This window comes from Callithrix jacchus, chromosome 22 (assembly GCF_049354715.1).
Source record: "Callithrix jacchus isolate 240 chromosome 22, calJac240_pri, whole genome shotgun sequence".
NCBI lineage: Eukaryota > Metazoa > Chordata > Mammalia > Primates > Cebidae > Callithrix > Callithrix jacchus.
In genome coordinates this window covers 9,837,046-9,852,314 of record NC_133523.1, presented here as the reverse complement: position 1 = coordinate 9,852,314, position 15,269 = coordinate 9,837,046, and the positions used below count along the sequence as shown (strand labels likewise).

General features: G+C 46.5%; 1 protein-coding gene across 12 annotated transcripts in view; it reads right to left on the bottom strand.

Moving 5' to 3' along the window:
• Nucleotides 1-15,269, bottom strand: part of ILF3 (interleukin enhancer binding factor 3) — a 34,272-nt gene that overhangs the window by 13,806 nt on the left and 5,197 nt on the right. For 8 of the 12 annotated variants that reach the window (XR_013531051.1, XR_013531052.1, XM_054250453.2 and 5 more), the window contains exons 2-4: nucleotides 5,893-5,985; nucleotides 5,303-5,532; nucleotides 4,968-5,145 (exon numbers count right to left, since the gene is read on the bottom strand). Coding sequence is in view for 10 of the 12 variants with exons in the window: in XM_054250453.2 (XP_054106428.1) it covers nucleotides 4,968-5,145; nucleotides 5,303-5,532; nucleotides 5,893-5,895 (411 nt within the window). In the remaining 2 variants the exon portion in view is untranslated. Of the gene's footprint in view, nucleotides 1-4,967; nucleotides 5,146-5,302; nucleotides 5,533-5,892; nucleotides 6,094-6,681; nucleotides 6,738-15,269 lie in introns of all 12 variants that reach the window. The other 4 variants (XM_035287483.3, XM_078360568.1, XM_078360569.1 and 1 more) reach the window with 2 other exon arrangements.

Sequence of the window (15,269 nt, the reverse complement as noted above, 5' to 3'; positions counted from 1 at the left end):
TTGGCCACTGCTACTTCCATGATGGGATGAGCAGCCAGACAGTGTGAAATGAAAACTGTGCAGAGCCTATGATGCATCTAAAATTATGTACCTGCGGCAAATTCACGTCTACAAGAACGCTCATAACCATCCTTCTTGATACCAGTGTGTATAACATGACAAAGAAAATCCAAGCTTTTGGCTGAGGGCAGTGGCTCATGCCTGTAATCCCAACATTTAGGGAGGGCAAGGCAGGCAGATCACTTGAGGTCAGGAGTTTGAGACTAGCCTGGCTAAGATTGTGAAACCATTTCTACTAAAAATACAAAAATAGCGGCCAGGTGGAGTGGCTCACACCTATAATCCCAGCACTTCGGGAGGCCAAGGTGGGTGGATCACGAGGTCAAGAGTTCGAGACCATCCTGGTCAACAAGGTGAAACCCCGTCTCTACTGAAAAAAAAAAAAAAAATACAAAAATTAGCTGGGCATGGTGGCGCATGCTTGTAGTCCCAGCGACTCGGGAGGCTGAGGCAGGAGAAATGCTTGAACCCAGGAGGCAGAGGTCACGGTGAGCCGAGATCGCGCCATTGCGCTCCAGCCTGGGTAACAAGAGCGAAACTTCGTCTCAAAAAAAAAAAAAGCTAGGCATGGTGGCGGGCGTCTGTAGTCCTAGCTAACCAGAAGGCTGAGGCAGGAGAATTACTTGAACCCAGGAGGTGGAGGTTGCAGTGAACCAAGACTGTACCACTTGCACCCCAGCCTGGGCAACAAAGTGAAACTCCATCTCAAAGAAAAAAAAAAGAAAAGAAAATTCAAGCTTTTAATACTTCTGCTAAAGGAAGCTAAGTAAATACGCTGGGAGGAGGATAAACACATTGAAAAATCTCAACGAGGATTTCTCAACCTCAGCACAACTGACCTCTGGGCTGGGTAATTCTTATTTGAGGAGGGCTACTCTACCCATGATAGGGTGTTTAGTAGCATCTCTGGTCTTCATCCATCAGGTGTTGACAGCACCCCACCACCCCACAACCAACCATGCCGTTAACAGACACTGCCAAATGTTGTCAGGGGAGGGGATGAGTCAACCCTCTTAAGGAACCACCGAAAATGAGAAAAATACCCATTATTTTCATCTTTAAGAACTATTTCTTGGCCAGGCTCAGTGGCTCACGCCTGTAATCCCAGCACTTTGGGAGCCGGAGGCAACTGAAGAGCTTGAGGCCAGGAGTTCAAAACCAGCCCCAGACAACACAGTGAAACCTAGTGTCTACAAAAATTCTTTCAAACATTAGCCAGACATGGTGGCAATATGTTTGCGGTCCCAGCAACTCAGGAGGCTGAGGTGGGAGGACTGTTTGAGCCCAGGAAGTCAAGGCTGCAGTGAGCTCTGATTGTGCCACTACCTCTTGAGTCTGGGCAACAAAGCAAGAGACCCTGTCTCCTTTAAAAAAAGAGAAAAAAGAAGTAACAAGTTTTCCAAAAATGTAGGTTTTACTCTAGAAACATTTATACCGATTTGCTTCACTTAATATCCTTGTTAGAAACAAGAACGAAGTTAATGTAAGAACTGCCACTATGAGGCCGGGCGCGGTGGCTCCTGCATGCAATCCCAACACTTTGGGAGGCCGAGGCGGGTGGATCACGAGGTCAGGAGATCAAGACCATCCTGGCCAACATACTAAAACCCCATCTTTACTAAAACACAAAAATTAGCTGGGCATGGTGGCGCACGCCTGTAGTCCCAGCTACTAGGGAGGCTGAGGCAAAAGAATTGCTTGAAGCTGGGAGGCGGAGATTGCAGTGAGCGGAGATCGTGCCACTGCACTCCAGCCTAGCGCCTGGCAAAAGAGCAAGACTGTCTTTAAAAAAAAAAAAAAAAAATTGCCACTATGGTCCGGGCGCAGTGGTCCATGCCTGTAATCCCAGCACTTTGGGAAGCCAAGGCAGGTGGATCACCTAAGATCAGGAGTTCAAGACCAGCCTGGCCAACATGGTAAAACCCTGACTCAACTAAAAATACCGGAGAGGGGGGGAGGTAGGCTGGGTGCATTGGCTCACATCTTTAATCCCAGCACTTTGGGAGGCTGAGGCAGGCAGATCACCTGAAGTAGGGAGTTTGAGCCCAGGCTGACCAACATGGTGAAACCCAGTCTCTATTTAAAATACAAAATTAACCAGGAATAGTGGTGCATGCCTGTAATCTCAGCTACTCAGGAGGCTGAGGCTGGAGAATTACTTGAACCTAGGAGGCAGAGGTAGAGACTGCACTGAGTCGAGATTGCACCATTTTATTCCAGCCTGGGCACCAAGAGCAAAACTCTGTCTCAAAAAATAAAATTACCACTATGGGCAGGGGTGGTGGCTCATGCCTGTTAATCCCAGAACTTCTCAAGGCGAAGGAGGGCAGATTACCTGAGGTCAGGAGTTTGAGACCAGCCTGGCCAAAATGGTCTCACTAAAAATACAAACATTAGCTGGGCATGGTGGCAGGCGCCCGTAATCCCAGCTATTCAGGAGGCTGAGGCAGGAGAATCGCTTGAACCTAGGAGGCTGAGGTTGTAGTAAGCCGAGATCACTCCACTGCACTCCAGCCTGGGTGACAGAGCAAAACTGTCTCAAAAAAGAAAAAGAAAAGGGGGAAAAAAAGATAACCCCAAAACCCACTATCCTGATGTACCTTCAAAAAAGGAAATAAATAAAAGAATTACCACTACAAAAAATTTCACAGCTTCGTGTTCAGTAGCTCCTGAGAAGTATCTAATGCATTACATTAGCTCTACATTTTAATTCTTATCTTTGTCCTGAATGAATCTGCATTGTGAAAGCAAATCAGGTTTTTCTTTCTAAGTAGTAAGATTCAAGGCTGTGGTGGCTCAGGCCTGTGATTAAGAGTTCAAGGACACTGTAGACTGGGGAACGTGGCATGTCTACACACACGCACCCACGTACACACAAATACAAAAAATAACTGGGTGTGGTGGCATGCACCTGTAGTCCCAGCTACTCAGGAAGCTGAGTTGGGAGAAACGCTCGTGCCAGGGAGGCAAAGGTTGCAATGAGCCAAGATCTTGCCACTGCACTCCAGCCTGGATGACAGAGCAAGACTGTCAAAGACCCCAAGACCCTTGTACACGTCTTTTTTGCTTATCCTATACATAAATACAGAGGGGGCTGTGTCCTTAGGAGGCAACACCTGGCACAGGTTCTGATGCCCCCAAACACCCAGCCGTGGGTCTTGGGGTCCATTCCTTGCTGCCCTGCAGCTCTGCCACATCATCTGTCCCATTTAACTGAAGGATGAAATAAACATAAAGAGCACATCTGGCTGAGGGCCTGACTTTAGCAAACAAACACTCAATAAACACCATAGGCCATTACTTATACAATAGTTTCACAAAGAAATATGTATATATACATATATTTAAGGTTTTTTATCTGGAGGTGGTAGCATATGACTGTAGTCCTAGCTACCCAGCAGGCTGCAATGGGAGGGTCACCTGTGCCCTGAAAGTAGAGGCCACAGTGAACTATAACTGCAATACCACACTCCAGCCTGGGCCACAGAATGAGACCTTATAAAAAGAAAAAAAAGGCCAGGCGCGGTGGCTCAAGCCTGTAATCCCAGCACTTTGGGAGGCCGAGGCGGGTGGATCACGAGAGATCGAGACCATCCTGGTCAACATGGTGAAACACCGTCTCTACTAAAAATACAAAAAATTAGCTGGGCATGGTGGCACGTGCCTGTACTCCCAGCTACTCAGGAGGCTGAGGCAGGAGAATTGCCTGAACCCAGAAGGTGGAGGTTGTGGTGAGCCGAGATCACGCCATTGCACTCCAGCCTGGGTAACAAGAGCGAAACTCCGTCAATCAATCAATCAATCAATAAAATGGTGGGTCAATCACTTGAGGTCAGGAGTTCCAGACCAGCCTGGCCAACAAAACAAAACCCCATCTCTACTATCTACTAAAAATACAAAAATTAGCTGGACGTGGTGGCAAGTGTCTGTAATCCCAGCTACTCAACAGGATGAGGCAGGAGAATCAATCACCTGAATCCAGGAGTGCGCCACTGCACTCCAGCCTGGGCAACAGAGTAAGACTCCACCTCAAAAAAAAAAAAAAAAAAAAAAAAAAGATAATAATTGTGTGTGGTGGCTCATACCTCTAATTCTAGCACTGAGGGAGGCCAAGGGGCAGTATGGCTTGAGGGCAAGAGTTTGAATTCTGCCAGGGCGATACAGTAAAATCCTGCCTCTATTTATATAAATAAATATATAAAAAAGATTTTTGGCCAGACGCCATGGCTCACACCTGTAACCCCAAACCCAGCATTTTGGGAGGCTGAGGTGGGTGGATCACTTGAGGTCAGGAGTTCAAGACCAGCCTGGCCAACATGGTGAAACACCATCTCCACTAAAAATACAAAAATTAGCTGGGAGTGGTGGCAGGCGCCTATAATCCCAGCTAATTGGGAGCATGAGGCTGAAGCAGGAGAATCACTTGAACCCAAGAGGCGGGGGTTGCAATGAGCAGAGATTAAGCCACTGTATTCTAGTCTGGGCGACAGAGCAAGACACTGTCTCGAAAAGAAAAAAAAAAGTTTCTTTCCACTTTGGATCCAATGGAAGAGATAGTAACTCTGCTAACTATCTAGTTATCCATCCAATGGAGCCTAAACGTTGAAGTTCATGACCAATGACTTCAGGCTGGTGCAGTATGGCACACAATAGGCACAGGGTCCTTATGACTGTGACAGCATCTGGGCGCCCCTGCAGCCAGGTTCCACAGAAGCTCAGTGGCTAGGTGGTGCCCTGCTCATCACCTACCTAGAAGGTGCATGCACATCAAGGGCAAGGACAAGTGTGGCATGTGCTTCCTGGAACATGACCTAGTTGGATATATCTCCCTGGATGCCACATATGCCACATCCTTGACCAGCAGGCTCACCCCTGCCCCCCGTTCCAGCAGTGGCGGCCACACTTACAGCAAGCTGGATGGCCAGGTTGTCGGCCACCTTGTCCAGGAGGGCGGTGGTGGGCTTCTCCTTACACAGCAGCACCAGCTCCAGATCCAAGTCCCCTTTGAGTAGGAGACCCTTTGCCACAAGGCCCACCCGCATCACTCCCCGCAGGGTTCTGGTCATGTGCTCCGTCTTCTGTTCCCTGAGGGACAGACCAACATCCAGCTCAGTGAGGAATTCAGTCTGACCAGGAACTAGAAGTCCCAAGAGAGACTGGAGTTTCTTAGAAAAACAGATGTCGACCCCTACCCTGGCTACCCTCTCTAAAAGAAAGAAAACAACAGAAAAACATCACTTACCCAGCCCCTTCTTTACTGTCGTCCTCCGGGGGTACATCCATGTTATCAGATTCTGCTTGTTCGCTGCTACCCTTTTCCTGCTCATCTATCCAGTCGGACACAGCTTTGAGCGCCCGCTCCGTGTGGGACACCATGTTCTGGACTGCCTCCAGTTCCTCTTGCGTTGGATAAACGGAAGAATGCTTTGCCATCACATGGCGGTCGTCATTCACAAAAATTCGCATCGGACGCTAAGGATGTGAGAACTAAGTTAAAAATCATGTAAAGAGAGCAAGCAGCCCAATGTTTATCTTTTAAGCTGCACAATTCAGAATAATGCTATATCACTCATGTAAAAACCAAGCCTGCACAAGCACAACTGAAGGACTGAGGAGGGGATAAGCAAACTGAAGAGCTGTTGTCTCTGGGCAGTGACAGCAATGGGGAACTGACTTTGTTTCTATACTATCAGAAGGGAATATGGAATTAATAATATTTTATAATCCAAAAGGACCAACAAAAATAATAACGGAATCAAATGCTTTGGAAAAGGCTACAAACATCTCTGTACATGAGTAAGAAACAGTATCCGTGATCAAAAACGAACTTACCATTTTTACTTCTTCTGTAGTGTGTGGAAATCAAACCTTTGCTTATCTTTTCAAATTGTGATAGATTTCCTTGGTGTTGTCAATACTTCAACTCTATAAGATCAGAAAATCTTTTTAGTTTCAAATAATTTATAGTTGGATTCATTTTAGCAGCCAGGTACTCAGTGGTGATAATGACATGTATGCTGCCTCACAAAGGACCTGTTGACACAGTAAGACACATCTTTACTTCCAAGTAACCATTGCGAAACCAAGGCATTAACTATGTAACACACTAAAAAACAAAACAGATGGTTTCTAGAACCCAGATCTGACTTCAGGCCCATAGCCACGTAGATGGTATTTTACTTTCTTATCTTCCCTTACATAAATATGCCCGTTTTTACAAGTATGAAAATATTAGCAGGTCTCCAAAAAACACTACTGATAGAAATGTTCACATCAGGCTGTGCAGTGGCTCATGCCTGTAATCCTGGCAACTTGCGAGGCCAAGGAGGGTGGATAAGTTAAGGTCAGGAGTTCAAGACCAGCCTGGCCAACATGGTCAAAATCCAGCTCTACTAAAAATACAAAAATTAGCCAGGCATGGTGGTGGGCACCTATAGTCCCAGCTACTTGGGAGGCTGAGGCACAAGTATCACTGAGCCCAGGAGCTGGAGGTTGCAGTGAGCCAAGATGGCACCACTGCACTCCAGCCTTGGTGACAGTGCGAGACTCCGTCTCAAAAAAAGATGTTCATATCAAAATCTTGATGCTTGGAGAAGGAAAAGAGAGAGAAGGAACTCTGACCTGTCCATCATGAAGACATGGAAGAAAGGCATGAGACAAAGGGTCCCAAAAGGCTTCTGTAAAATGAAAGACAAGAAAGAACCTCCTAAAAATTGAACATTTAAAATATCAGGTGGATGATAACAACCAAAACTCTGAAGAGGTTGAGACGACTGAAATGCACAACAGAATCCTTCAGGACAAACGAAGCCATAATTACGATTTCAGTCTCTAAATATCATGTCGACTCCAACCTACTCAATTCTCATTCTACACAAACAGTCTGGTCCATACAGAAATCTTCCAAATGCATAAACAACCAAAAACCCCCACCAGCATAATACACACCAGATGAATCTACCCCACACAGGCAACTGCCAAGCCCTTCCAACTATACTAGTTCCGAGTCAGCCCAAAAGTCTCAAGCATCAAGCATCATTACAGTGAGTTGAAATTGTGCCACTGCATTTTTACATGCTGGCCAAAACAAGAACTTCCCAAAATACCCAGGACTACCTATACCTAGCAAATCTAACTGTAAATTTAAACATCCCAAAGTTAAACTTTAAAACCTAAGGGTGTGGCACGGCAGCTAACACCTATAATCCCAGCACTTTGCGAGGCCAAGGTGGGCAGATCACGAGGTCAGGAGTTTGAGACCAGCCTGGTCAACAAGGTGAAACCCCATCTCTACTAAAAATACAAAAATCAGCAGGGTGTGATGGCACATGCCTGTAATCCCAGCTACTCAGGAGGTTGAGGCAGAATTGCTTGAACCTGGAAAGGAAGGCAAATGTTGTAGGGAGCTGAGTTCATGTCACTGCACTCCAGCCTGGGTTTGACAGCAAGATTCCATCTCAAATAAAAAAAAAAAAATTGTGTATACACACACACACACACACACACACACACACACACACACACAAGCCAGGCGTGGTGGCAGGCGCCTGTAATCCCAGCTACCTGAGAGGCTGAGACAGGAGAATCACTTGAATCTGGGAGGCAGAGGTTGCAGTGAGTGAAGATCGCACCACTGCACTCCAGCCTGGACGACAAGAGCAAGACTTCATCTCAAGACAACAAACAAAAAACCTAAGGGTGGCCGGGCGTGGTGGCTCACGAGATCAAGAGATCGAGACCATCTTGGTCAACAAGGTGAAACCCTGTCTCTACTAAAAATACAAAAACTAGCCGGGCATGGTGGTGCACGCCTGTAGTCCTAGCTACTCGGGAGGCTGAGGCAGGAGAATTGCTTGAACCCAAAAGGTGGAGGTTGCGGTGAGCCGAGATCGTGCCATTGCACTCCAGCCTGCGTAACAACAGCGAGACTCCGTCTCAAAAAAAAAAAAAAAAAAAAAACTAAGGGTGCTTGGGCAGGTGGCTCACTTGAGGTCAGGAGTTCGAGACCAGCTTGGCCAACATGGTGAAACCCCATCTCTACTAAAAATACAAAAAATTAGCTGGGCATAGTGGCGCGTGCCTGTAATCCCAGCTACTCAGGAGGCTGAGGCGGGAGAATTGCCTGAACCCAGGAGGCGGAGGTTGTGGTGAGCTGAGATCGCACCACTGCACTCCAGCCTGACCGACAGAGCAAAACTCCATCTCAAAATACATAAATGAATAAAACCTAGGGGTTGCAGGGCAAGGTGGCTCATGCCTGTAATCCCAGTACTTTGGGAGGCCAAGGCAGGCGGATCACCTGAGGTAAGGAGTTCAAGAACAGCCTGGCCAAAATATGGTGAAACCCTGTGTCTACGAAAAATACAAAAAATTAGTCGGGCATGATAGTGCATGCTGCTAATCCCAGCTGCTCAGGAGGCAGAGGCAGGAGAATTGTTTTAACCTGGGAGGCGGAGGTTATAGTGAGTCGAGATCGTACCACTGCACTCCAGCCTGGGCAACAAGAGGGAAACTGACTCAAAAAAAAACAAAACCTAGGGGTCAAATGGCAAGTAATGCCCCAGCAGAGCCCAGCAACAGGACATGATGGGGTCAAAGGCTTCCTGACAGGGGAGGGAAGCAGAAGGGAAGGAGTCTGAGAGAACATGGGATGAAAAGAGTGAAACGCTATTGTCTGGACTCAGTGGCTTAACGTGCCTGGGACTCCCACCATGGGTGAGCCACTCCATAGATCACTCGGGAAAAGCTTCTACAGTCTTCAGCCTGAAAATCTGCCTGCCCAGCCACTAGCTTCCTCTCCGCCTGGGCAGGAGGACCATGAAAATGAAACAAGTCAACCTACTTGAGGCATGCAGCACACATCCCACAGACCTCACAAGTGGTGTCAGATCCTACTGTCGAAAACACCTGCCTCCCCAGGCTCGTGAGGGCCAGGCATGAGTGATGTGTGGGCAAAGGGCATCCTCCCCTCCGCCGCCATGTCTCTTCACTCAGCCAGAGCAGAGTCAAGCACCACAGGGTCTTCTTTCCCCACTGATTCTGCCAAGCCTATGCCCTTGGCTATAGTTTCCCTGGATAGCTAAGGACACTGGGAATCTTGTTCATGAAGGGAATCCTTATGAAGGAATTCACTTAGGAGAATAATACTGTGGCTGTGTTGAAAAGAACCACCTTTATCTGTTCCACACATATTTAAGACAAACTTATGGCTGAAATCATATACCTGGTATTTGCTCGGAAATATACCAGAGAGGAGAAAGTAGAGAAGCATGAAACAAGACTGCAAAACACTGACAGCTGTTGAAACTGGGTGATGTACTAGAATTCTTTTGTGGATGTTTTAGAAGTTCCATAATAAATTAAAATATATATATTTGTAGAGTTGTGGTCTCACCATGTTGCGTGGGCTGGTCTCAAACTCCTGACCACAAATGATCCTCCCACCACAGTCTCCCAAAGTGCTGGGATTACAGGCATGAGCCACCATGCGTGACCAACAGTTTTTGGAGTTTTCTTTTCTTTTTTTTCTTTTTTTTTTGAGACAGTCTCTCACTCTGTTGCCCAGGCTAGAGTGCACTGGTGCAATCTAGGCGCACAGTAATCTCCACCTCCCAGGTTCAGGCAATTCTGCCTCAGCCTGCCAAGTAGCTGGGACTATGGGTGCATACCACCATGCTCAGCTGATTTTTGTATTTTTAGTAGAGACAGGGTTTCACCATGTTGGCCAGGCTGGTCTTGAACTCCTGAACCTCCTTGAACCAGGGAGGTGGAGACTGCCATGAGCCGAGATTGTGCCGATGCACTCCAGTCTATGCGACAAAGCGAGAGAACGTCTCAAAATAAAGAAATAAATAAAAATAAAACAACAAAAATCTATTGACCAAAACTCCTGGGAGTTGATTTGTAATCTGCAGCAGGGTGGTAAGCCTAGATCTTACTGGAGCACCAGAAAACAACAAACGAAGCGCTGGTGGCTACAGCAGTCTTGTCCTGAAGACATGGCAGCTGACTTGGGTGGGGTCCCACTGGTTACGTTTGGGCAACCCTAATTCAAAAAGAATCATGCTTCCACTTACATGAAGTTCTAGAATAAGCAAAATTAATCAGTGACGGGATCGCTTCTAGGGGACAGTGGCAGAAATCACATGGGAAGGGGACCTCCCAAGCACTCTCCCTCCTAACAAGGGTTGGCAATATGCAACTCACTGGTGTACCAAAGATCTGCATTATTTAAAAAGTAAAAGAGGCAGGGCATGGTGGCTCACCATGTTGGGAGGAGCACTTGCAGTTAAGTGAGACTCTATTTACACAAAAAATTTTCAAAGAAAAAAATAAATAAAAACCCAACTGCAAAAAAAAATACTAAATTCTAGTTAACATGTAGAGGGAAGATTCCAACTTTCTGCTATTTAGTTGGAAACACATCATAAAAATAAAGCGAGGCAGGAGCAGTGGCTCATGCCTCTAATTGCAGCACTTTGGGAAGCTGAGGCGAGCAGATCACTTGAAGTCTAGTGTTCAAGACGAGTCTGGCCAACATGATGAAACCCTGTCTCTACTAAACACTTTGGGAGGCTGAGACGCAAGGACTGCCTGAGCCCAGGAATTTGAGATAGCACTAAGTTATGACTGTACCACAGCACTTCAGCCTGGGCAACAAAGTGTGACCCTGTCTCTAATCAATCAATAGTGACTGAAGAGTGCAGAGAACATCGGTGGATAGACAAATATGTGAAACACAAGCAGTTAAATGCCCACAGCACAACCTAGGCTGTGTTATTTTTTTGAGACGAAGTCCCATTTTTGTCGCCCAGCTGGTGTGCAATGGCATAATCTCAGCTCACTGCAGCCTCCACCTCCCAGGTTCAAGTGATTCTCTTGCCTCAGCCTTCCGAGTAGCTGGGACTACAGGCATGCGCAACCAGGCTTGGCTAATTTTTTTTGTATTTTTAGTACAGACAGAGATTCACCACGTTGGTCAGGCAAGTCTCAAACGCCTGACCTCTAGTGATCCACCCGCCTTGGCCTCCCAAAGTGCTGGGATTACAGGAGTGAGCCACCACACCCGGCCTAAATTTTTTATTTTTTGAGACAAAGCTCGGCTAATTTTTATATTTTTAATAGAGACAAGGTTTCACCATGGTGACCAGGCTGGTCTTGAACTCCTGACCTCAAATGATCTGCCTGCTTCAGCCTCCCGAAGTGCTGGGATTACAGGAGGGATCCACCGTGCCCAGCCTAGGTGGTCATAAAATTGTATCACCCTGTTTTGTATGCTTCAACATTTTCAAAAGATGTTATTAAAACAAGTTCAACACATTAAATTTATATATATCCCCAAGCCCATAAAGACACTTAAAAAAATAATTTCCCACATTATAGGTGCTGATATTCAAACTTCATACTCTGAAAATTGTTAAAAGACTAAGGTTCACCCCAGTTGATATAGACAATCTCTAATAAAAACACGTGACTAAAATTTCCCCTAGAGAATTAGAGGTATAAAACTACCCCATCAACCACTGGGGAACATGAAATCACTGGGTCAAAATATCACCCCATCCAAAATGCCTCAAAGGACACACACGCCCCCAACACATCTGTCTTCAGCAAATGTCCTGTATGTGGCTTTCCATCTGTTCTCTTCACTGTTGAAATCGAGAGGCGTGGGCGTGCCCTTGCTATAATGGCTGCCTCACTTCATCTTCCCCTGCTCCCAGAGGCAGACCCTTGAAAAGAACCACGAAGGGCCTTGCTGGCCACCAGCTGCACTGACCACAACTGGCCGGCATGCGGTCCGTTACATTCTGGGTCCTCCTCCCCTAGACTAGGCGATGGCAGCAATGCTTCTGACCCACATGGACAAAGTAAGAATAGTAATTATCTGAACCAAAACAAATGTTTAAAAACTGGAGTTATTGTTTCTTTGGAGGGCAACAAAACCCATTTCTCTATATAAGCCCAAGACCAATTTGACATCCAAGCCAGCTTCTTGGAATCTGTCTCATTAACTGATCCAGGAATCTAGACAGTGAGCAGAAACTTCCCTTTCAAGAGGATTTTTAGTGAGGCACACTGCTGGCAAGAAGCCTACAGCACCCACCCACATGCAACACTCCACTGCCCCTACCGATCTAACTTTCAACAAAAGCTGCAAAACTATGAACAGTGCAGCTCTTGCAACCACGTTTATTCAAACCTGGCACCAGCAAAGCCTATTCTTACAATTTTTATGATTCAATCCTGGGCACCAGCAACATGCAGCTTCTCTGGAAACAAACCCAAGGCATTATATCAAGCGGTAAGTGGTTCGGGATGGCTTAACACACAGGGATCGGTTTCTTTCTTTTGTTCCTGAATTCAGCCCACCCACGGCATGCACAAAAACACTGACTTGTAGCTCAGTGGCCATCTTTCTGAACTCTAATTACACTATGAAGTTCATGGCACTTGTTGTTGGAAACATGCCCAAGTTAGTTGAGCATAAGTGGACTTATAGATGTTTGTAGAATGGACAGGTACAGTGGCAACACCCTCACAGACAAGGTTTCACCATGTTGACCAGGCTGGTCTTGAACTCCTGACCTCAAATAATCTGTCTGCCTCAGCCTCTGAAGGCCAGCTTCTTGGAATCTGTCTCATTAACTAATCCAGGAATCCCCACCTGTCTTCGGGGTATTTCATAAATCCTACAGCCTTCCCAGCAACTCTTCGGAATGGCCCTGAAGTAGATATTCACCTTAGAGAGACCAAATTAGGCTTTAAATTTACAGACTCCACCCAGCTGCTGGTTTCCTGGCCTCTGGAGCGGGCCTATCCTGGGCTGTGAGGTGGAATGAGACCCTCGAGCTAAGAGTCTTGGTGACTCCTTGAACTTTGCCAGATTCACATCATCAACAGGACGTTGAAATTTCTTAAAATACAACCTAGCCAGGTGATGCCAGTCTAAAACCTGGCTATTATAGCCATTCGGAAACATTTAAGAATCTGAAGTCCAGTGCAATGGTTCACAGTTTTGACTCCCAACAGTGTTGCTGTACCTAACTGTACTGCACCGAAGTTAGGAATAAAGTTTTTTTTTTTTTTTTTGAGACGGAGTCTTAGGCTGTCAAGGCCAGAGTGCAGTGGAGTGATCTTGCCTCACTGCAACCTCCGCCTCCTGGGTTTAAGCAATTCTCCTGCCTCAGTCTCCCAAGTAGCTGGGATTACAGACATGCACCACCACGCACCACGCCTGGCTAACTTTTTATTTTTAGTAGAGATGGGATTTCATCATGTTGGCCAGGATGGTCTCGAACTCCTGACCTCAAGTGAGCCGCCTGCCTCGGCCTCCAAGGTGTTGGGATTACAGGCATGAGCCACCACGCCTGGTCAGGAATAAAGATTTTATTTTTTATTTATTTTTTTTTTGAGACGGAGTTTCGCTGTTGTTAACCAGGCTGGAGTACAATGGCACGATCTCGGCTCACCGCAACCTCCACCTCCTGGGTTCAAGCAATTCTCCTGCCTCAGCCTCCTGAGTAGCTGGGACTAGAGGCACACACCACCATGCCCAGCTAACTTTTGTATTTTTAGTAGAGACGGGGTTTCACCATGTTGACCAGGATGGTCTCGATCTCTTGACCTCGTGATCCATCCGCCTCGGCCTCCCAAAGTGCTGGGATTATAGGCATGAGCCACCGTACCCGGCTAGGAATAAAGATTTTAATAAATGTTTTTAACTTAAAGAACTGTCCTTTATTTTATTCCTATAGTTTTGGTGATAAAGACAATCTTGCTACTTATGAAAAATAAAAATGGTGCATGATCATTAATTTAAAAGATATTTTCCTTGACAAAATAACAAGTTGGCAAATACAAGTTGTTCCCCAAATGCTTCTGGAGACCCAGGACTCCAGGCTCACTAGTGTTGTAGAGTGCCACAAGTCCTAAAGTCACAAGCCTGGGGTTTGCCCCTGGGGTCCCCAACCTGGCAGCTGTAGGACCTCCAGCAAATAAATCACTTACCTTTCTGGAGCTGGGTGAAAAATAAGGATGAAAATACCACCTGCCTCAGGCTGCAGACAGCAAGGATTAAAGGTGGCACTATGAGAAAATGTTCTGTGAACCACAATACTACAAATGCAACCTACAAAAAGGATTAAATTGGGTACAAATGTGCATGCCGGTAGTATCAGCTACCGGGGAGGCCGAGGCAGAAAGATTCATTGAACCCAGGAGTTCAAAACTGGCCTGGGCAACATAGTGAGAGCCAGTACCTAAGGAACAAAAACTGCTCTTAGATGAACCAACAGAAATGCTTTAAAATCTGCCATCACAGAAAAACATTCAACATGACTTCATGTGGGGATTAGCAAACCCTCTTTCCAGCATGCTCTCAGGCAGCAAGGAAGTGAGGGAAGCACAGTTGAGAGATACTCCTGTATCTGGCTGGAGGCAGAGGCCAGAATCCTCCCAGTGGATTCCCAGAGTGAAGTTTTGGATTTTTTTTTTTTGAGATGGCCTTTCACTCGTGCTGTCCAGGCTGGAGTCCAATGGCACCATCCCAGCTCACAGCAACCTTTGCCTCCCGGGTTCAAGCAATTCTCCTGCCTCAGCCTCCGAGTAGCTGGGATTACAGGCGCATGCCACCACACCTGGCTACTTTTGTATATTTAGTATAGACAGGCTTTCTCCATGTTGGTCAGGCTGGTCTTGAACTCTCAACCTCAAGTTGATCTGCCTGCTTAGTCTTCCCAAAGTGCTGGGATTACAGGCATGAGTCACCGAGCCTGGCCAATTTGTGGTGGCCCATGCCTATAATCCCAACACTTTGAGCACTTTGAGAGGCTGAGGCGGGGCAGATCACTTGAGACCAGTTCAAGATTAGCCTAGCCAACACAGTGAAACTCAGTCTCTACTAAAAATGCAAAAATTAGGCTGGGTGCTGTGGCTCACACCTGTAATCCCTGCATTTTGGGAGACTGAGGCAGTGGGTCATTTGAGGTGAGGGGTTCAAAACTAGCCTGGGCAACATGGTCAAACTCCATCTCTACTAAAAATACAAAAAATTAGCCAAGTGTGGTGGCAGATGCCTGTAATCCCAGCTACTTGGGAGGCTGAGGCAAGAGAGGAGGTGGAAGCTCAGTGAACCAAGACTGCGACACTGCACTCCAGCCTGGGTGACAGAGTGAGACTCTGTCTCAAAAAACAACAAAAACAAAAACAAA